Below are 23,927 nucleotides of genomic sequence, written 5' to 3'. Positions count from 1 at the left end.
TTATGCTGACAGCTGACTATGATATGGATAACACAGCATTTTGTAACCAGTGTTCAGTCACCATAACTTTTTTAGGTTGCTGGCTCTTCCTCTTCTTCTTCTAATTCAGACGGTTTGAACTTTGTGCAGAGCAAATCAAACTGCTTCTCTCCATTCAAAACAGACTAAACAACAAATGTTTAGTTATTTTTCTTTAAGCGCGTTTTTAAGTTCTCAACTTTAATTTTCACGCAGGTTTTTGTCAACACTTTATAAGATCCATCTCTCATTATTTAGATGTTCTCTCCACATTTCTTGGACGTTTAACAACAAAAAAAGATCTACGTATGTTTCTTACCATCTCTCCGAACATGTCCCCGTTACAGCTCGTCTCATCTGGACTCATCCCGGCCAAAGACCTCTCAGACGGAGAAGGTGACACGGGAGGGCTGGAGCTGGTGCTGCCGAACCTCATGACCCGGCCCGGAACCACCTGAGCCAGCGAGGATAGAGACAACTTAAAGCCTCCCTCTGGATGGTGCTCGGGTGTGTTAGTATAGGTGGGAGAGGAAGTGACGTTGCTGGCAGCCGAGGTCGTGGCCTGATGGCTCGGCTGTGATGTGCCATTTTTCAAGGCAGCCGCATTGCTGCTGTTTTGTTCCTGGTAGTTGCGAAGCCTCTCGAGGAGATCGTTCTTTGTGCCTGAGACGGTCAGACCACGCAGTTTCAATTCCTGTTTCAGCTCAGCAACCTGCAGGATGAGAAACCAGATCAGTGAGCGGGCACTGACTCACAGTGAAAGGGAACAGAATAACTGAAAGAGACAAAAACAGAAAGTGTGAAGTTCAGACAAGCATGATTAGGTTCACAGGTTCCAAAACCAGGGTTCAAGTTCTCCTCCAAAGGTCCAAAGATCAGACTTGGGGGGGGGGGGTCACGATGACTACAAATCTACTACACAGAAAAACTACAGGCAATTCAAAAGGTAGTTTTCTGAAAAATCTGCTCTTCAGACCTGCTCACAATGAAACCATTTAAACACTCTGCATGTCATTCAGACTTCTGGAAGGAACATCAGCAGACTTATAGGAGTCTGACATCACCAGCTGATTATATTCTGCAGGTGGATCAATATTAGTTAGCTTTCACACTTGCACAAAACTCCTGATATTTTCAGGAGGAGCTGCGTGTGTAAACACAAACAGCCACATTTCTCAGACTGTCTCCTGATGTTTTTGCCTTTTTTTAAGTTGACTTGTCAGTTTGCATCAACAACTTTCAATGTCTGATTATTCAAAGCACTCGGCCTTCATTTAAAGATTTAATCATTTGTGTGAGTCTGTTTGAAGACTGACTTTCTCACCTCCGTTCACAATCAGCAGTAGAGTAAAAACACTAATAAACAAAACTTATGAAGTTTAAAATCTTCATGTCTGGTGCTGCATGAAGCTGTCTGACACGCACCTTTAACTCATCCAGGTTGGCTGGCAGAGAGACGGGTTTAGCTCCGCCCACTGCAGTTTGGCTCTGACGGGCGCTCCCGCTCTGATTGAAGGCGGCGGGGGTGGTAGTCGTGGGAGCGCTGCGGGAAGGGGAAGGGCCAGAAGTGGTGGTGGGAGGCTGCTCGGTCAGCGGCCTGAGGGGAGCGAGAAGACAGTTCATTTGTACGCGGCAGGAAACGGCGTGTGAAATTATATTTTACTTTTTTACAGGACGCTTTCCGATGAATTTAACTGAGCAAACGTCTTAAGGTTGTTCTCTTTCATCAGGTCGTATAAAAACCTTTATTAAACATCTCAATGGTTTCTAGTCTGCAAAACGTAAAAGCCATTCCCCCTCATGCCACACACACACACACACACACTGACTTGGGAGGGGCGGGAAGGATGGTGTGGTAGTTGTAGTGCTGCTGCTGCTGGTTGAGGATCTGCAGCTGCAGGAAGAGCTGCTGCTGATGAAGAAGCTTGGCGTAGGACGAGTCCATGGCAGGCGGCCGCTCTTTGTCTGCTTTCTGATCCGGAGGGATGTACTGGTGGTACTTCAGCTTCTTCACCTGCGTCCACAACGGAGAGGTTAACAAAGACGTTTCTGCTGCAGGATAACATTTAGTCTACTACACATATCGGCTAAACAAGTCGAGGATTTGTGACATTTAAAAAAAAAGGTGTTAAGTTCAACAGTTATTTTGAGCTCCAGATCGATCGTTTCCTCTTCAAAAAAAAAAAACATGTCTGCGTAAAAACGAGACTTTATCTCTCTTCCCCTTTCACATACCAAGCACACGTTCATGTTTTGAAAACGTGAATTTAGAAAAAGCTGCATTCTGAGAAAGTAGACACCAAAACATGGGAAGTAGAGTCCAGCTTGATTCTTAAAAAATGAACAAGAGTGCTCTTAATGCAGAGTGAAAAAAGGAACAGTGAACAGAACTTCAGAGATTGGACAGCTTTGAACGGAGGGAGCTCTTTATGAAGAGAGCAGCGCGCTGAGTCTGTTACTGACCTTGGGCTTACTGTCCTTTGGTTTCTTGGGTCTGTGTGAAGGGCGGTCTGAACTCGACTTAGACTGAGACTGCTGACAGAAAGCGTGAGAAAGAGGGTCGGGGGGGGAGGCAGTGAGGAAATGAAAACATGAGGCCATGAGGGTTAGCCACTTATAGCGGGATGTTTAACTCTACAGAAAGATATGTCGTGGTTGATTATTCAAAGGAGAAGAAGAAATGTTTCTGCACCTTGACCTGTCCGCTGGAAGGGCGGGAGTTTGTAATGGTCACTGGCACTGCTGTCCCATTTGTTAACTTAGTGAATGGGGAGGAGTCTGTCCCATTCACCTGTGGAGGAGGAGGTGGAGGAGGCGGAGGAGGCGGAGGGGGCCGCTGAGTGAGGAACTGAGAAGATATTTCTGTGGTTAAAAGTGTGGCAGGTTCTTCTGCAAGAACCGTTCAGGCTCGTTTTGAGTTGATTGATGTTGGTTTTGTTTGTCTTGTTGTCTTTCTTTCTACATACATCTGTAAAACATTCATCCCACCACTTCCTGGACAGACAACAAGATGCACTGTATGTCTTACATTGTTCTATTAAAAGTTCAATAAAAAGAATTATATTAAGAAAAAGAAAGTGTGGCAGAGTTTATAAGAAACACTTATCATCCTGATTGGATTCTGTGGCGTTACCTGTGTCAGGGAAATGTCCCCGTTCTGGGTGAGCGTGTCAGGTGGAGACAGCTGAGGGACGGCGCTCACAGGTGAGTCGTGATTGGTTAGCTGGTCCGGGGAAAGCGCGTCGCTGCTGTCCTCATCTAAAGACGAGCTCTCTCCCTCAGCTGTTACAGAGGAAACATTTGTTCATCACATGAAAGAAGCTGCAACATCTCATCTGCTTCAGAGGCTGGAAAAATAACACAGAAAAAAAGTCATGGCTGTTCAGCAGATTACTCAACGACCATGACTAACTTTAGAGAAGTTATACAACACTGCATGTGTTTCGACACAGGACTATGTGCAAACATTGTTGTTTGGACATGTCAAAAGTTTGTTTGGTATCACATCCAGCAGTGTGATGCAAGCTTAATTTACTAATCAGACTCATGGGAGTTTAAGGGGTCATGCACTTACATGCAAGTCAGAGGTATAATGATAACACCATGACATCTGTTTCAACTTCCTGTCATTATCTTTAACTGCTTTTCATGTCCGGGGTCACTAGAGCCGATCTCAGCTGTCATTGGGCGAGAAGCGGGGGCTACACCTGGGACTGTTCGCCAGTTAATCACAGGGCTGACATCCAGAGACAGACAACAGGCCTCACTCACATTCACACCGACGGACAATTAACCTAACGAGCACGTCTGGACTGTGGGAGCGAGCCGGAGTGACCGGAGAGAACGTGCACACGCAGAGAGGCTGGTGTCCGTGTCAACCTCCTGCAGCACACGTGCATCTCATGTACATCGTTCTTTAATGTTGATTTGAGGTTTTTCTACATACTCGGTTGTCGACATGGTTACTGTGTTTATGTGTGACTGTAACTTTCTGTTCATTACTTTAGTCCATCTTTAAAACAGCATCCGACTTTGTTTCTTTTTTCCCCACTTTTTTTAGGCTCCTGTCCATGAACGAAGCGACTGTGAGTTGTGTTTGTGTGCGTGTCTCTGCTTACCCAGCGGTGAGTGCACAGTGCAGCTGACAGACAGGATGTTCTTGTGAACCAGCTCGATGGGACCCGGTCTGTGGGAGATTTTGTCGTTGAGGTCGTCGGCCAGTCGTGCCCGCTTCAGCTGCAGCTGCTTGGCCTGCAGGGACGGCTCTGCAGACGTCTCTGTGGAGGACGCAAACAGGACACATGCACGCACACGAGTTTGTTTATCAAGGAGGTTTACGGAAAAATGCAACAAAACAAGACAAACAAGCAGGTTTTATTTCAACAGAAGATACAGAACAGAACAGAGTACTATCTACCATTTGAGGGCAAAGCGACTCTTTTTTTTAATGGTTCGGATGCCGTCACAACAAACACATTTTTTTTTGCCTTTATCAGACGGGACAGCTGAAGAGACACAGGACATGTTTGGAGGAGAGAGCATGGGGACGACATGCAGCAAAAGCAAACTGCTGCGACCAGGATTACAGCCTCTGCACACCGGGCGGGCGACAGCTATCAGCTAAACCACTATTTTTAGTCTGTTGGCAAAATGTAACTTCACTCTTCTTACACAATAAACCAATCAGCTGATCGGTGCTCTCTGCGGGTGGATGAACACAAATATGTTGCATCACATCATTCTGCTAAATCAGAGTGGCATTTTCTAAACATCCCCTTCGCTAAGCCTGACCTGAGCGTTCACGCACATTCTTCTAAAAATGAGAAACCGAGGAGGTGAAACTGACTCCACATCTGCAGCAGTGTACAACATAGCTTCTTTACCACAACTACCACCCGTTCCTGAACTTCCTCTTCAAAGTAATAATATGACTGTTATCGATAGAGTCTGGTTTATTAAAGGGAAGAAAGAGTGGGTTCAAACTCACCCTCGAGAATGTGCATCCTGACCAGTTCAGAGCGCTCAGGTCGACTCCTGATCTTCCTCTTCAGATAGTCCTCGGTCTGGGATCAAAAACATACAAGCACAGTGAGCTGGGGCACACAGTGAATCAACATTCAAATATTCAGAAGAGAAGCAACATTTGAAATATTTTATCATTCAAATGATAAAGATAACGAAACGTTTAAGAATCAAATTGTCTGTTTGGGTTGGGCTTGAATGAGCATCATTATTAGATCTCAAACGTATAGTCATCAGGGTGCAAGTTGCTGCATCTTTTTTTGTAAAGGTCGCATGTTTAAAAAAAGACACCAACACATCAGTCATACATTTATTTAAAGACATAACACAAACTGCTGTATTAATTTAATTTTGACAAAGTTTGCCTTCTGGGTCACAATGAGACAAACGTGCATACTGCTTCATAATGCTTTGTGATTTGAGCTGTTCAGAGAGACTTTGAGGAGGAAAGTTCCTCCTCTGAAGACACTCACCCTCGCTCGCTCCAGACTCCTCCGCTGTTCGTGAAAGGCTGCCGGGCTCTTCAGTGCTGCAGGGGGGGGGAGGAAGAGGAGAGGAGGAGATGAAGTCAGCTGGCTCAGACTGATGCGAGTTGCTATGCTCCTCTCAGCAGGTGACAATGTGAGAACGGATTCAGATATAGAGGAAGACAGACTCAGAGCAGAAGTGACTGCAGAACGCAAAGGTCAGGAGTGCGATTCTGCACCGCACACTGTGATGACAGATCAGGAGGGGCGCTGCAGCGTGCTCTCTGTGTGCAGCACTATTCCTTTGCAGCAAAAAGCCTCCCCAGTTTATATACCGTAACTGCATTAGATACATCAGGCCTGTTATTCTGCAGTGGAGCTTCTGGTCAAGTTACCTTTGCGCTCAGTGATGCAGCTGCAGGAGGAGCTGAGTTTTAGTCAGTTTTAGAAAAGTTTGGTTGTAGTGGAGCAAATATGTGTAACCATAACCAGAGCTCTCCCCAAAGCTTTACTCAGCAGTTTGATTTGTGTCATTGAAAAAAAAAAAAAAAAGAGTGCATTCTGGGAGCCTAGCTCATCACTTTAAACCATTAAGTGTTGAAAGTACAGCCTCCGAGCTTGAACTGCAAACACTACATGTTTACGCCTTCTTTTGGTCATCTGCAGCTCTTACACTAAGAGGCTCACACTTTTGCCTGCAGCAGCCTGAAAAGACTGCATGTCTGATGAATGACAGCTGATGGAGGATCTGATGGACATCAATTCTTAATGAGCAGTCGTCTGGATTAGGTGGTTAAAAAGGCGGAGAACACAGAGGAGAGAGAGTGGGGACTGATGGATGACATGTAAATTCATCAGTGCGCTCGGCCGTGACTGTCCTCAGGGCTCCGGGTGAACGGCTGGAGGTGTGAATGTCTATGGTTACATGCTTGAGTACAAACATGGACAAATATATCTCGGTATTTGACTGGACTTCTCGACGGTCAGGAAGTGCACAAAAAGGAGAGATGATGGTCCAAACGTTTAAATGGAAGCATAACTTAACTTTTTCTGTTAATTCTTCAGTTTAAAAGAGCTAATTAGACTTTTATTTCTTCTCATATTGATTTTAAGTTTTAAGGGGACATATTATGACTTTTTGTTTTTTGAACATATATTTGAGGAACCTGAGTATCGAAATGTAAAATAAATCCATCCAGTGCTTTGTTTGTGGTCTGACAACTCAGAGAAAAAATGCCCCGTTTCAAACGTGCTCTCCTTGTGATGTCACAGTGGGACTCTGGTCAAAAAATAAAAAAACACCCTCCCCTGCACGGTTTTCTCCCCCCCCCCCCCCCATTTACTCCGCCCTCAGCCGAGACCAAAACTTTAGCACATTTTTATTCTCGCTACAGAGGAGTGATGTCTAACGGGGGGGGGGTCACTTCAATTAAAGAGACACACACACTAAAACGGAGCATTCTGAAGAGAGCTGGTTTCTACAGGGTCTCATGTTATATTTGGACCAAAGCTCAGATGTTTCATTAAGACCACAGGGGGACTGTTTGAAAAGGTGGAGAAGGGGGAGAATACGTCCCCTTTAAGTCCGATCTGTGTTTGTTTTTATTAGAGTTAATGGTCTGAAACAAACAGCCTTCAAGACTAAAAACAAAAAATCTTCATTGTGAAAGTTTGGCAATGTTCATACACGATGTTCATGTCCCGTGTGTTTTGGGGAAGGACATTGGGAGGATGGTGGCAGTTACAATGACGCAACACAACTATGTAATATTGATCAAGAGCTGGTGAAATCCCTGCTGAGGGTTAGAGTGTAGACATGCTGGCTACAGCTGGGTGTCCACGGTATGTGGGCCTCAGATGACCGGGTGGGGTGGGGTGTGTGTGTGTGTGTGTGTGTGTGTGTGTGTGTGTGTGTGTGTGTGTGTGTGTGTGTGTGTGTGTGTGTGTGTGTGTGTGTGTGTGTGTGTGTGGGGGGGGGGGGGCATTCCTCTTGACATTAACCCCCACATAGCAGCTGTGATGTAACCAACAACAGAGATCTTACCAGAACAGACAACTGGTCACTTCTATCTGAGACACATTTGTCTTCCTCACGACGTCGAGCTCATCAGATTGTTTTGTTGTTTTAGAGCAGTGGTGTCCAAACTTTTTTTCTTGCGGGCCAAAATTGTCGCGTTATTGGAAGGAACTTTTTGTATTTTGACCTCTTCAATAAATAATGTAAATACACAATAACTAATTGCAGTGGGAAACTGTTGTGTTCTAATTTTTTGGAAAGAATAGTCAGGCTTTTATAGGTTCTCCCTCGCTAACATGAAAAAGAAAAAAAAGAATGAAATATGCCATCTCATGAGAACTGGGGCCAAAATCTTCTGATTCTTCGATTTGAAGTCAAGGGCCACAACAAATCCACTCAAGGGCCACACTTTGGACACCCCTGTTTTAGAGAGTCGTGACACTCGCATGTATACATTTCTGATTTACCTGCAGAACCCGCCAATAATTTGTAACATTAACATTAAAAACCCAACAGACTTGTCGAAAGCAAAGGAGAACAAACTCAGGCGACCCCGCTGTGGCTCAGTGGGAGCTTAAGGGTTCGACCCCGACCCCCCCCCCGCGCGCTCCTGCAGCCACATGTCGACGTGTCCTTGGGCTAGACACTGAACTCCAAATTTGACACTTTACATAGCAACCCCTGCCATCACAGTGTGTGAACGTGTATGTATGACACGCGGTGTAAAAACTGCTTTGAGTCGTCAGAAAGACTTTACAAGCTCAAGTCCGTTTCCCCATTTACAACAAGGTGCTCCTTGAAACCCAACAAGATGCTCAGTGAGATGAAATGTGGTTCGTCGCGCCTCTGTTCAAACTCCAACAGGTTCAACATTAAACTTTCAGTAATGACAAATAAAAGACAGCTGGCTGACCGATCGATGCTGCAGCAGAAACGGAGCCTCCATCAGTTCCCAACACTCTCAGTGACGTCTTCAGCTGGGCATTATGCTTTTATGACCATTAACCGACAGTGGTATGGTTTTCCTCTGGGGCCTGATAACAGCCAATATTGGAGGCCTTTATTAGCCTGTTGGGTCAGACTTTAGTTTCTTCATGTGTCAAAAAAAACACAAACCACATTTGGGAGTTTTTGCAGCTCTTTTCCTTTTTGGTAATGACGACTGTAAGTCGGCCTCATCTTCTTACAGCTCATCCATTTTGATGATGTTAGGCGAGGAGTTCAGTAAAAATGTGTCGGGTTCGACTGAGTTCACAGACAGCTGGGCGCGTTGTTGCGGTCTGCCACGGTGCTATGATCCTGCCCCCCCCCCCCCCCCCCCTTAACGTTTTGTAGAATGAATCGAAGTTAGGTTAAGTTAGGTCATTTTAAATATGGCAACCAACGACATCTTTCAGAAACCAATGGGTACCATGTTTTCTGCAGGGGATGATTAAATCTCAAAGTTTCCTCTAAAACACTCGATATATCTTCAGTTTCTCCGTCTCCCACTTCCGTCATCTCAGCTGATGCGCTTCCATCTACAGGCGGTTTGACTGAACCGATGTTTTGAAAAGCCTCCTACGTACCGCTCGTAGCAACGCAATAAACAGAAAAAAAGAGGAAAATTCTAAAAACTTTACATCTCCTCCTCTTGTGATGTGCGGAACTGTGAAACAGGAAGTGGATACACAGGAAGAGGAAGCTGGTCTATTTGATAACAATAAGTGGTGCAAAGTCACCACCGAATTCGACACATGTTGAACACATATACTCCTCCACATGACAGATAACGACTGACACATTCAGCAGTCTCAACTGTTGTATGGTTGTGTTAACTGATGGCGTTTCTGATTAGAAATGTAGGAGAGAGAGAAGGTTCACCAACACATCCTGTGTTCAGTCATTTAGCCGTCATCTCAGGTTTTAATAATGAATTAAAAAACCCTCCGCTCAGGCTCAACACTAACTCCCTGAAGGTGAAGAAGTTTGTCTGTTGTGTTAACTGAGTTTGTGCATCACTCACTGCAAAAACAAGACAGTCTTATGTAACTAAATGCACAATTGAAAGTAAACATGCTGACAATGGCTGATGCAGGTTTGCAGAATGAAGCACATATGAACTCTCCAGAGTAACACAGACTTTAAGCAGACTTACGTGGCATGATCCCTTGGCTGACCAGTTCCTCTCGCGTGCGTCTCTGCAGGAGTTTGAGCTGGAGGACTGCATGGAGACAAAAGGAGGTAAGGAGGGAGGGGTGAAGAAAGAGGAGAGGAGAGAGTCAGTGACGGCCGGAAAGAAAAAGAAACTGCAGCGATGGAGCTCTTAAAGCTTCTTTATCATCTCTTATTGTCCAGCGCTCAGCAGTCTGTCTGCCACGTTAGATAAATATCCACACACTGAAACAGAGTCATGAAGAGGAGCTAAATTCATCCTCCCATTTCCCCCTTTCTTCTCAGCGGCTTTTTTTTTTTTCAAACTAAAGAGGAGGCGCATACAAGAAGGGCGTACAGCTTACTACACACTTCCTGTTTCTGGAGGGTTTTTTTAAGATTTCATTTCAGTGTACCAAAGTGAGTGCAGAAATGTGAGAAACAAGCCGTCGTCTATCAGAGACTTAGAGCGAGCTCAGAGAGACAAGCAGAGGAAGAACAAGCCTCGTTTTGAGTTCAGGTGCAAAACACAATGTTTGTATAGACTGATTTCTCCGTCACTTCAAAACAGGAAGTGCTTGTTACATAAAAAAAGAGAGTTTTTAAGGAACACAGCACTGGACGAAGGAGCCGGACGATGTCTGACCTTTCAACACGCACACAGATTTCAGTTCTTTATTCTTTTCAGAGTTAAACCTACCGTATGCTGCTAAACTCATCATTTAATGTTTGTTTTTCTTAAACGCCACAGTGAAAGGATTTTGAACTTAGATTTGATATTTGTGGAAACTCTATTAATACTAATAACTTTCAAAACCTGGTCAACTAAAAAAGAAGCCCTGGGCACGCACTGCAGAGTAATTCATTGTGCTAAAGCAAACTCCTGCACATCGTCTTACCTGAAAACAATTCTTTGGCTATTTGTGCAATAGAGACATTGCTCCCTCCACACTTATGTTGGCAATCAGGCATTAAAGGTAGAGTCACTGCAGGACGTAATGTGCTCTGTACCTACGCTGCAAGCTTCCTGAGACACCAGCTAACCCGCGGTGTTTGGACCCTGCCTGTCCAACAGAGAGCAGACCGACTCTGCGTCTGAGGGTGAAAGACAACCCAAGGTTCACCATTGTTCTGGAAGGACTTTTGCCCCACGTGGCGTATCACTACGTCCACATCCAATCGCTGAATTGGACCCAATTCAAAACTCAACTACGAGCCGTCACAGGCTGGGGCAGAGACACAGGAACGTCCAAAGTCAGCCAAAATATCAAAATACAGGCAGAGGACAGATGTATATAGGAGGCCCAAAAGTGATGAATATGCAGCATTACTTGTGTATAAGGCATTTTTAATAATTCATTTTTGGGAAAAAGCTACAGACTCTATCTTTAAAAGCTTTGAAGTATTGGAAATTCTTACAACATATTTACATATTTAAATATAAAAAACATCAGGATCATGTTAGTGCATAGTGTTTTACCATCTTTATCCAATCTACACTGGTTCCTAGCATCTCTCAGGACTCATGTTAATGTTTGCACAGCTCTTGATGGTGAGTTTTTTTTTGGTCTGGCTTCCATTAATCATTCTTTGTGGTTTTCAATTTCGACCAGCCTTGAGATCTTCTACTGCAAGCTTTCTGAATACAGAACGTCACTCGTGTCCTCAGCCTACAACAAAACCAACGCCTACCTTCTACCCAAGGCTATCAAAGAAACAGACCGTTTAACCCTTGCTGTTCTTTTCTTCATTATATCCATATGTTATTGTTCTGCGTTTCTTTGTTTTCTTATTTCACATTATCGACTTCTGTGCACATCTACAGTACTTTACCTTTAGCCTGTTGTCTGTGCTTGATGTTATATTTCTTTCTTTTTTTGACTGTATATCTTAAAGAGGACATATTATCCACCTTTTCAAACAGCGCCCCCTGTGCTCTATATGAAACATCTGTGTTTCTGAGCTTTGGTCCAAATATAACCAAGCAGCAGAGGAGGTTTGTTGTGATCTCTGAACACTCTGTTTTTGTGTGTGTCTCTTTAAATGTAATAAGCCCCGCCCCCTGAGTTTCCCCCTTAGACATCACTCCTCTGTAAGGAGAAGAAAAATGGCGGACCTGTATGAAAGTTTAACTCTCGGCTGGAGGTGGAGTCCATGAGTGGAGATACCAGCGGAACGGAGGGGATTTTTTATTTATTTTTTTAAACCAGAATCCCACTGTGACATCACAAGGAGAGCACATTTGAAACTGAACATTTTTCTCTGTGTGATAAGACTCAAGCAGACCACAAACAAAGGACTGGATGGATTTATTTCACATGTTGTGGGTTGATAGACACGCAGGTTGCCCAAATAAATATTTAAAAACACTGTAACAGTGGATTTTTTCATAATATGTCCCCTTTAATAAACTTAAACTTTGTCGCCTTGCCATGTTTTTTCCAATCCATATGATTTGAGTGTTGTGTTGTGCCTGTGTCTGATAAGTCCTTCAGGTCATGGTACAATTTGAGCTAAAGGCAGCTGTGGTAGCTACACTGAAACACAGCATTTAAAGAGGTGAGTTGGACCTTTCACTCAGCCAAACAGACAACTGACCACCTACGATCACATCAGCGACAATGACAAGAATGTACAGAGCAGCCACAGCTTTGTCAGAGACACTGAAGTCCGTCAGTAACTCGCACCACTCTATACTTCCACTGTGCTTCTTGGCAACAGCCTGTTTCCATTTTAAAACTGAAAACTATTTTCCGTTCAGACTCAGCTCAACTCAGCTGAGACTCTTGGTCTAAACGCACCAGCTGTCCCTGTTTGAGGTGTGTGTGTGTGTGTGTGTGTGTGTGTGTGTGTGTGTGTGTGTGTGTGTGTGTATAAAAGTGTGAGGTAGAACACACCATGGAGGCTTCCCGAATATTTCAGGCTTGTATCTGCTACACAAGCAGCACCTGTTCCTTCTCAGTAACAAAGTGACATCATTGGGGCTAGCAGCTGAGCTAGCTAGCTAGCCGTCCTGTGTAGCGACTGCTGCTCAGTGTTTAGACAAACAATCCAAGGCCTGGACAGACACACTGTGACTTCAACCAAATAACGTCAGACCCTTTGAATCTAAATGTCATCCCTTGGCTCTAAATCCTTGCCGGCGGTCCAAGCTCCCCTCTGTTATATTTACCGAGTGTGTCTGCTCCACATCATGAAGGATCGGAGGAGCACGAGCGACTCACCCCTCTGGAAGCAATAACATGTCAGCGAGGTAAACACACAGACCTAAACACAGTTCATGTGTACGTCGCAGCAGTGCAGCGGACACAGATTAATATTCCCTCCGAGCCAAACACACGGGCAAACACTTGAGAGACTCACGTGTTGCCTGAACACACACACACACACACACACACACACACACACTCTGACCGTGCCATGGCAAGAGTGGAGGGTAAGATGCCGTCGAGACACTTGGCACTTTCAGGGAAAAGGTTTATTCTGGGAGAGGGAATCTTACACTGTCTCTTGATCCAAGCTGGCCGAACAACAAACGCTGCACTTTATTTTCTCCTGCTCTTTATTCAGCTCCCATTTCCACATGAAGCCAGCAGAACCAGTCCATGCACTAGCTGCCTTGTGATGGCTGTTGCACTGTGTATTATTCGTCTGACGGAATAAGAAACAATCATTAGGTATAAAAAGATTTTTAAAAGAAGATGTTAACCATCTTAGTCCATTCTGTCTGTGGTTTCTGCTTTGCAGAAGTCGCACTCTGACACCTCCTGTTCAAGTGGAGGTGCTATGTGTGAAAAGCTGCAGTGGTAATGAAACTGTAGGCTGATGTGTGGAAACCAGTTCAACAACTAAATTATTAACAGACAACATGCAAGTAGAGGACTCTGAATAGAGAAACAGACACCAATCAGAAAGCAGAAAATGACAGCACGTGTGACAGAGCACGCAGTGAGAAGTGATGCTGCCGTTTAAACATGACAATGCCTTCATCTCAACTGGGTTAAGGGGCCGTTTATGGTTAATTTAAGAAAAGGCAGGGCAGTTTTATCAGGATACTAGGCCAGAGCGATCGAGGCGACAGAAAGAAAAAGAGAGAGAGAGAGAGAGAGAGAGATGAGAGAGAGAGAGGAGAGAGAGAGAGAGAGAGAGAGAGAGAGAAGAGAGAGAGAGAGAGAGAGAGAGAGAGAGAGAGAGAGAGAGAGAGAGAGAGAGAGAGAGAGAGAGAGAGAGAGAGAGAGAGAGAGAGAGAGAGAGAGAGCTTTTAGGGAAAGAAGCAGAAGAAAGGATGCTGCTTGATGTTTCAACTGAACTTTTAAAAGCCTGTGATTTTGTTTTTGGTAACAGGAAGTCTTTCTGTACTTCTGAGACAACATGGCGGCCACAGTGAAAGACACAAACAGCGACATGGTTAGACGCAGCAGAAAAAGGAGCCGCTCGAGTACGGCACACATCGATTACTTTGATCTGTTACATCTATCTGACAACATCTGCATCGCCATCATTTATCAAACCGAAACACTCTGAACCCTTTCAAACAACAAGCAAAAAAAAAAAGAATAGAAATAGATGAATGTTTTTGAGGTAGTGGTGGTGTTAAACCATAACATTCATTTTGAAACATTAACCACATGACAAGCGAGCTTCACGATCGTTTGAAATATATGAAATATCTTTCTTCTCGATCGTGGGAAACCAACATCGTACCTGAAACTCGGTTTTACATCCTCTTTTAACAACTTCATTCTGACGTTAACAGAACGGATTTTAATCATTGATTTATTTTGAAATTATTCTTTTAGGAAATAAGCGATCTGTATGAGTCTTCATACGTCACCGTCAGCCAACGAGGGGCCTTCAGATGCTTCATGTGACAAAGAAAAATCAGGGAAATTATTATAAATTACAACCAACATCTGTTTCCAACTTTGAGCTGAAAATAACAGACATGACAAACGGAGGATTTCTCCCTTCGAGTTGGAAAGATTCCCGTCGATAGATTAAAAAGCAAGAGTTAAAAGTTACTGATTTCAGTGTGCGCGCTGACTTTCCCGTCGTGTGCACAACATCCTCCACGATGCACAAGTGTTGGGGAATGAGGATTCCCAGGATTAGGTTTAAGGTTAAAGAGCCGTCAGCGAGGGAGAGGGAGGTGGTCAGCGACACACCGAGCCAAGTTCCTGCTGGCCAACTAGGCTAATCCTGCTGCGCTCATGTGTCACCAGATCTGATTAAACATGTCTGAGGTCGTCACTGCCCCCAAAGACCCCCCGCACCCTGGCACAGCTGAGCTGGTACCCTCCGAGCGTTACCGCCGCACACAGCGTGCCCACACAACAAACACCAGACTCTTGGCTTCGTCATTGGAAATGTTCTGTTTGTTGAGCCCGCTGACGTTCTCCTGTACGAGCTGCTCTTTGTGTGGAGGGCCCGAGCACGGCACACGTTTCTCACATGAGTAAGAATGGACGGCGCTAACACGAGGTGAAGGCTATTTACACCTTGAAATCTGTCGCACTGCTCTGGCATGCTGCGGCTCGCCGGTGGAAGCAAATGACAGCAGGAAGAGCTGCAGTGAATACTAATTAACTTAAAAGTTCAAGGAAGGGGAGTCACGCTCCCAAAGCTTTCTGCAGTGCCTTTCCCACACACACACACACACACACACACACACACACACACACACACACACACACACACACACACACACACACACACACACACACACACACACACACACACACACACACACACACACACACACACACACACACACACACACACACACACACACACACACACACACACACACACACACACACACACACACACACGCCTTCCTCTGACTTCAGCAAAGGTGAGCACTTAGCAAGACACAGACTCTGAATAACTTTTAGCTGACAGCTGCAGGCGGAACAGTTTCTGTGTTTTCCATCTTTCCTCTGTCTCTAAACGTTCAGTAATCTTCTGTTTTTTAGTCACTCATGAATCCTGAGTTTTGCTCGTACTGTTTCATATAAACTGAAGCATATTTCACTGAATGTAAACCATCCAAAACTGAATCCACTTGATAAAACAAGTTGTGAAAAAAGTGTTGGCTATAAACAAAGTGAAATAACGTGTGTGCATGATTTGATGAGTGGAAATGATTGTAAATCGTTCAAATAAGGATTTTTTTCTTTTTTTCATGTCATGCAAACTGTTGGCTAAAGTATTAAATATCATCTGCTGGTCAACAGGTGGCGGTAATGAGGGAAGAATTCAGCGACACGGCAGCAAACGCAGGGAAGAAGAAGACTGCTGGCAATTAAAAAGAAGTGTGACTTTCACATCTCAGTTTCTTCATTTAACACGCTGCGCTCTGTTAAACAAGTTTATCATACGACCACTTCGACGTCTTCGCCACATAACCTCGAGCAAAGCCCCGCTCACACTTCACGTCAAGTGCCCGAATCCCCCCAAAGAGACATAAAGAGACGTGGTATATCAGGTGCCGTGTGTGTCATCTGACAGATCGCCCACCTTCTTTCAAGCTGTGATAGACATGTCTGTCATGATCCATCGCCAGTCCTGCCTTCTCCATGTCATCTCCCATTGGAGGAGAGCCAGGGGGGGAGGCTTCAAAGGACAGGCAGTGGTTGGTGTCCAGCATTATCATTTAGAGTGTCGTTCAATTATCTGATAAACATTGGACTCTTTATTCAAAAGCGCTCCTCCTCCTCCTCCTTCTTCTCCCGAGTCCAAAATGTTTTTTTTTGTTGCAGTTTTTGGCTGAGGAAGAACAGACGAGTCCTCGGCGTGTCAATACTGCGCCAGCTGTCCCCTCAATTACTGTCCTCTATTTCCACAGGAAGGACGTGGTTCGAATGCTTCGGAAGACTCCCGCACAAGTCCAATGAAATTCTTCCAAAACAAAAAAGGTGTGAAGAGAAACGCTGCTCCAGCCTCGCCTCTTCTCTCCTGCTGCTTCTCCTCCTCTCCTCTATCAGAGTAATCGATCGGTCTGCCTCTCTCCTTCTCTTCTTTCTTCCTGCTCTCTCCTTCCCTTTGCAGAGGCAGCGGGGCGAGTCACGACAGAGCTGCTGCCCGAGGAGAGAAATCCACAGCAGCGAGCGGTAGGTGAAATATACGGGAAGAAAAGCAGACGGGGAAGGAATCTGAAAAGAGGCCAGTGTCGAAGAGAGACGGAGAGAGGACGGCAGTGATCACGCCAGAGAAGAGTGTCCAGAGAGACTGCTCTGATTGCAGCTCCTCCTGAATCTCTCTCTCCCTTACACACACACACACACACACACACACACACACACACACACACTCACAGGCAGTGGTGCCGATAAAGTTCTCCTGCTCAGCTGTTGCCGTTCATTCCCTGAGCCAGGCTGATGGGGGTCACACGCAGACACCTCCTCAAACAGAACAGACTCACAGCACCCCGAACCAATCACACAATCTGTTGTTCGACTCTTTCTAAACTCCACAGACTCGCTCCGACGCAGTGACTCACTGCTTTACTGAGCACGTTTATTGGACGAGCGGCGGTAACCGTTTCCAGTGATGACCTCATCGAACATAATCGACCTTTGTCAGAGATACCTAGATGAATCACACGCACACAGTTTGACTTTCACAGCAATGGATTGATATCTAATCTCTGCTGCTGGTTTTGTTGTAACAATCTGCCCTTGGAGGAAGACATTTTATCTGGATAGGATCTCAACTAAACATCTATCAATTCATGTATTGAGTTTTCATGAAGGAGTTTGAACTCTGCACTGAGATCCATTTTATATGGGGGGGAAGTCATTTATTGGAGAAGCAGATCTTAATCACTTTTATAATTGTTGCATTTCAATGATCGCTCCAGCAGCTTATAAAACAGAAATCAACTTCCTGTTTCTACCTTGAATCAGCCTTGATTTAAAATAAAGACATTATTCATGTCAAATTAAATATCTAGTCGGACACTGAGCTGTCGGGCTCCCACAGAATGCTGATGGTAAACGTTGACCCCCCCCCCCCCCATGCTCCTCTCTGTTTTAAATAGCAGGGCCAGCTGGCTGTAAGGGGGTCTATATTCAGCTTGGTATCACCTGTGCACTCCAGGGTAAGGTTACTGCGAGCAACACACATCGCCGCCTGTCAATACACAATCACTTTTTAACCACGTTTCTTTAGTTTGAATCCGTGTTTTATGAAGCGGTCGCACAGATGGAGACACGTCGCTGACAATCATCCGTCCTTTAAAAAACACACACAGGCCTGTCTGACTGTGAAACAACAAGTCAGCAGTGTGACATCATGGATGAGCAGCAGAGGAAACCTCGATCCTGCACAGACACCTGAAAACACAGACAGCACCTTGAACAAACGCTATGATGAGCGTGGGATTAAAGCCCACCTGCTGTTATGATTCACAGTCTGGGCAGGAAACACAACACACACACACACACACACACACACACACAGACACACACACACACTCACTGGGATTAGGAAGTCACTGTGTGAGCTCAGCCAATGTCAGAAACACAAGCACATATCATAAACAGACGCAGGGCATGCCAAACATGTCTGTTTATTTTCATCTTCAAGGCTGAACATCTTCAATCCTCTGACATTTCACTTCACAGATTTCAACCAAACAACTCTGTTCTCTGATACTTCCTGTCTGTTCTTCCTGACAAAACCACAGGAGCATCCTTTCCCATCAGAAAACACTTGTGTAAAGTATTCTGTAAAGCCTGATCTCTGTCATTGCGTCCCTGACCAAAAGGCTGCTTTTTACATTTTAGGTACCAATGTTGTCTTTTCCATGATTTTGATCTAATTAGTAGCCGAGGCTTCATCCATGCTAGCAGCTTTGTAAAGCTGTTTGTAGGCTCAGTGGTGACTTGAGCTAAATGCTAACATCAAGAAGGAAGCATGTTCTTAAAGCTACAGCGTATTCAAAATCTCATCCAGTCTGAATCAAACAACCAATCAGGAAACCTTGTAAGCAACCAGCGAATCACATGATGGAGCTTCTACATGACAGTGTCATTAGCTCTCTCTCTCTCGCGCTCAGTTGAGAGCGCCATGTCTGTGCTTTACACGCCTGTTGCTTATTTTTTAAACTTCGTTCAGATGTTTGCTGATTGGCTGTCAAGTGTGTCCGGCCTCTGAGTCCGGCACAACTCAAAGTCAGCAGGGAGGACGGTTGGCGAGCACGCTTGGTTTGTCATTTGGTGGGAGGAGCTTATTGGAGTGATACGAGGTCAAACCCTGCTCAAAACGAGGAAGCAGGACGCACTGGAAGAAAAGCCACCACAAAGTTAGAATTACAATAAGGACGTCTCATCTTCATTTAAAGTCAATCCATACAAACGTGTTGAGGAATATCTGGATCCAACACTGACTCACACTCCTCCAACCTTTGACACGTGATTTCCCATGATGTTTGACTACAGCAGGGATGTTGACCTTTAGCAGGAGAGTTCTGTCTTTGAGAACATTCCAGGGAAACTATTTGGCCTCGGACATCGTTATCTGGATCTTTCTTTACTCGTCACTCGAAGACATTTCAGTGAATTCGACGAAAAGAAAACAGTTCTTCTGAACGGCGGGAGGAGGGATAAAATGTTTCTGTGAAAGGTTTTCCAAAAATAGGGATGCGAGGACTTCATGTGGATGTGCATACTGAAAGGAAACTTCCCACAGCTTCCAGTCGGTCATTTTGACCTCGACCACCAGGGGCATAACCAGCGAAAACACTACGTGAAAACAAACACCAGCAAGAACTGCAGAGATAATCATCGACTGAATAAATGAGAGAAGTGAAGAAAACAAGTTTAACCTTGCACAGGGAAGAACATTCATCATGTTTTGTCCATAAACTGATGAAGGACCCAAACATCCTTCGAAAACTTCAACAACGCTAAACAGCTGCAAAAACAAAAACAGCTCCATTTTAAAAATCAAACAATAGACGAAGTCAAGGGAGTAAAGTTTGAACAGCCCTGTCATTCTGTAGTTTTCTTTACAGGTCAAAGGAACATCATGACCCTCTTGGCAACAACGCACGTCCTTCAGACACGACAAAACATCCCCCCCCCACCACACACACACACACGCACACACACACACACACACATTCCAGTAACCCTCCCACAACAATTACACGTCTCTTTAAACCCTTCGACCATCATCCAGGACGTGCAAGACCAGGCTAGACCGGTTCACATGAACCACACAGGAGGAGCCTGGACCCCCTTTTATAAACCCCTCACAAACTGATAAAAGATAAACTTCATTCTGGGTTCTGATACATCAATAAGGGATGAGCACTTTGAGTCGACTCACCTTCGCGAGTCGGATTCAGAGTAACTACTGGGGTGAATGAATTGTTAATGTTTGTGTATGTTGGGCTTGAACTGCCCGTCACTCGATGACTGAAGCTCTGGTTCATCGGCCCGCTCGACTACTCAGAGTGAGGAGACGCTGTGAGGCAGTATTTTGTCTGTGTCAGGTTAAACTGACTGGTTGTGGATCGAGGGCTGGAGGTGCTAGCATCGCATCTTCATAACATTTAACTCCATTCTGACTGTTTCCTGTTTCTTACCCATTACTGTTACTTAATCTGAATTTCAAATTTTGGTTAAACCAACTTTGATACTTCGCTGTTTTATGTGGAGCTGCAGTAGAGTGGTGTTATTGTGGTGACTATGTCCTTTATTTGACTATTGACAAATAGTCAAAACCTGATCAGGACGTGTTCGTTCACTTGTTTTATTTATTAGTGATGCATTCAGAAAAATACTGTTTTTCTGCTCCTGTTATTAATTACAGTCAAGTATCACAGTTGGCTTCAAACACTCGTGTTGAATCATTGCAAGTGTGTGACTGGACTCGAGCCAGGCGTTTACTTTTCTTAATTAGAACGATCTAATTTAAGACTCTTCATATGATCACACTGATGCATGAAGCAGTGTGAGACAAAATGACTAAGATGTCAAATGAACAAAAAAAATTAACACGTGAAATATTTAAAGAAAATATTTTGGATAATTTTCTTTATATCAATATTGTTCATGATATTTATTTTAAATATATTTACAGCAAGAACGTTGCGGCTCACTTCCTCATTTTTTTTTTTTTTTTTTTACTGTTTTGCACTAAAAAAAAGACGATATTCTTGTACATGTTCATCTTAACATGCTTGACTGATTCTGAACATTTTACAGATTTTTTTAATGTACTAAAACATATGAAGCAACGATTTAACCAGCAATTTCCCTAACTTGTTTTTTTTGTTGTTTAACTTCCTTGATGTCCTCAAGTTAACGAGTGACTTTTTAGTCTCTGACGACAACGCAGCAAAAGAAGAAGAAAAGCCCGGCAGGTCATTCCTCAGAGTATCTCAGGTCAGAGCAGCCATTAACATTCCAGCGGAGAAAACAGAAGGTGTTTTTTTATTTCACTTCCTGGTTCCCCCACACAGCACTGTTTGCACTGAGCTCTGACTCAACACTCAGATGGGGCTCAAGATTTCATCCACTGACCTTCATGAACTTCAGAGGCGCAGCTCGGGAACTTCAGTTAATGATATCTAAAACCCCTAATGCAGAAAGTGGGCATGCCAAGCCTGCACTTTACCACTTCCTGTACTCACTCTGTTTGTACTGGAAGGGGTAACCACCAGAGGGCTGGAGGGCCAACTCTGCATGTTTGGAGATGAAGCAGCAGCTGTACTTCTGGGATATTCGATGTCTAATCCGTGGCTGACCTAATGCTGCACTTAAGTTTCGATCCCAGCAGGCGTCATGTTTAATTCTGTTTTCAGGGTAAACAAAGATGGAGCTGCTGCAACACATGGAGGCCTCACAGGAAGTTCTGTTTTGTTTGATTCAATTACTAATGAAATATAAAGTGAATGATGACTGAGTGCAGAAGAACTCTAGCAGCCTCTGAGAAATCATTTAGATCTGTAAAAACAGACTGTACACTTTTTATTTTTATTTTCTTTTATAACTGAAACAGAAATAAGCAGAGTATTGCTGAGGTAACCAGTACTTTACTGATTGTTTGTTGGTCCCATTTTAAGATACGTACGTATTCTGTTTTGTTAAATATATTTTCATCTAACGAGACAGAAGTGACACTGATACTGTTTGTTCATTTAAAACAAACACGGCTCGATCTGTTTGGATGAATATTTCAGTACGAGCTTTAGCCCTGGCAGATAAGCTTTTCTTTCACTCTCATTCATTCAAATGAAGGTAATTAAAAGCCACTTTGCAGCGGAAACAGGCTATTACCAGGCCAAGACACAAATAAAAAGGTGGTTTTTGGCACGTGAGCACACCCAGACGCAGACACCCACAGGAAACGAGAGCCATGTGAAGCCTGTTAAATGGAGTTGTGGATAAAAGAGGAAAAAAGGTACAGAGCAAAGAAACAAAGCGCTCTTCACATGCTCCAAGTTTCTCTCTTTAATTCACCAGCAGCAACACCCGCCACCCTCTCACTTCGAGTCAATAAAAAAAGTGAGCCCACTGTGCTCTAAGTGTGTCGTGCTGAAGGAGAGAGAGTGTGCGAGTGTTGAAGGGAAAAAGTGAGGCACAGGCCAGCTGGCAGCTGTTAGCATCTGGTAACATAACCCTGACTGTAAAGGAGGAGGAGGAGGAGGAGGAGGAGGAGGAGGAGGAGGAGGAGGAGGTTGTGTTCGGTAAATGAGATTTTCAGAACAGAGGCTGAAAGAGAGAGAGAGAGAACACAGAGCAGCAGAGTCAGAGAGGGGTGTTCCCTGACCAAGGATTACAGCTTCGTTACATAACTCCAACATCTGAAAATGATTTTTCCCGTAGCGAACCCCCTAACCTCCTACCCTACATACAGACCAAACACAGCTTTCTTCTCTTCTGTTACAACTGTTTTTCTAATCCAGCTGTACAACAACAGACTCCAGGGCAGACTGGCTCCAAAGCAAGGCGGTCGGGGAAGCTCATTAACACAGCAGAGGGAGAAGAAGAAACAAAGTCAGTGCAGAGTTGAAGCCAGGGTGACAGCATGTGTGCAGCAGCCGGGTGTCACACAGAGTAGTGTGTGTGTGTGTGTGTGTGTGTGTGTGTGTGTGTGTGTGTGTGTGTGTGTGTGTGTGTGTGTGTGTGTGTGTGTGTGTGTGTGTGTGTGATCTGGCTTTCCTACAGGTTCCTCTTCGGGGGGTTTATTGGCGTCCTCTTCCTGCCTCTCTCTCCTCTCACCTTTCTGTTACTGTATATAACCTCTCATAAAAGCCTGGCTGCTGTTTACTTCAGTGAGTTTTAATAGAATCCCACCTTTTAATGGGGACACGTGCTTTATTTCTTACTTCGTTCGGGGTTCCACTGAACAAATCTTTCACATTTTGAAAAGAGAGCAGAGATGTCAGGCTTCACGTGAGCTGGTGGGACTGTTGAATGTTGTTTTGACCTGTGAGGTGCGATGAGCTTTGTTAGTTCGCACCACAGTTCCTTCTCTGCTAAAACCACTACAGCCACAAAGAGGTCGAGGTCCTGCGCCCCCCCCCCCTACTTCCTGGATGTAAACAGCACAAAGGTGTGTTTGGCATCTCCTGCTGAAAGTTTCTGCTTTAAGCTGGCATGTAAAGTGACTCGACCACACGCAGCAGAGACAGACGGCTGGTGGTCTCAGTGCTGCTAAAGCAAACCAAGCTGACCGCGTTCGTGGTCGATTTCAATACTGAAGAATGTGATGAAATAGCAAGCAGGTAGGTTGCACACATTATAGTGAAGGAGAGTGATCAATAAAATGTGTTCAGTTTTGACGGTTTCTGAACGTTCTCTCTTAGAACGCCTAAAAAGAAACGCTGTCTAAGGCTGTAACGTTCAAAGTCAACCTGAGTGGTTTGCAGAAAAAAAAAAACTGCACCGAACTTTAACATTGACTAAAATCTTTATCTAAGCATCTGTATCAGATAGATACATCAATAAAAAGATTCAAAGTATCGGCTTTCACTGTGAGTTGATATTTCCTTTGCAATCGGAGTAAAGTGTGAGTTAAAATAAAGTTGTTCATTGTGATGATCAGGTGGGACGTCTCCAGTAGTCTGTGTCCACTTCCTGGAGTCACATGTTCATGTTGTGTGTGTGTGGTGAGTTTGCCCGTTTAGAAACGTTTCTACCTGAGAAGAATTGAAGAGGCACACTCGGCTGCAGGCTGCAGGCTTGTGTTTGTGTCGAGCTGACATCCAAGTGAAGCTAAAAACAGACAGACAACACAAACCCATTCTACAGAGT

At 44.5% G+C, this 23,927-nt stretch overlaps 1 protein-coding gene across 13 annotated transcripts in view; it reads right to left on the bottom strand.

The window, feature by feature from the left end:
• mrtfab (myocardin related transcription factor Ab) overlaps positions 1-23,927 on the bottom strand; it is a 46,133-nt gene that overhangs the window by 6,399 nt on the left and 15,807 nt on the right. For 7 of the 13 annotated variants that reach the window (XM_079372390.1, XM_079372397.1, XM_079372399.1 and 4 more), the window contains 10 exons: positions 9,662-9,727; positions 5,514-5,569; positions 5,006-5,081; positions 4,137-4,295; positions 3,152-3,300; positions 2,711-2,866; positions 2,482-2,553; positions 1,848-2,032; positions 1,444-1,615; positions 338-730 (listed from right to left, as the gene is read on the bottom strand). In XM_079372390.1, coding sequence (XP_079228516.1) covers positions 338-730; positions 1,444-1,615; positions 1,848-2,032; positions 2,482-2,553; positions 2,711-2,866; positions 3,152-3,300; positions 4,137-4,295; positions 5,006-5,081; positions 5,514-5,569; positions 9,662-9,727 — 1,484 coding nt within the window. Of the gene's footprint in view, positions 1-337; positions 731-1,443; positions 1,616-1,847; positions 2,033-2,481; positions 2,554-2,710; positions 2,867-3,151; positions 3,301-4,136; positions 4,296-5,005; positions 5,082-5,513; positions 5,570-9,661; positions 9,728-16,176; positions 17,054-23,927 lie in introns of those variants that run through there. The other 6 variants (XM_079372391.1, XM_079372392.1, XM_079372396.1 and 3 more) reach the window with 4 other exon arrangements.

This window comes from Symphodus melops (genome assembly GCF_947650265.1).
Source record: "Symphodus melops genome assembly, chromosome: 21".
NCBI lineage: Eukaryota > Metazoa > Chordata > Actinopteri > Labriformes > Labridae > Symphodus > Symphodus melops.
This window is presented reverse-complemented; position numbering and strand designations above follow the sequence as displayed.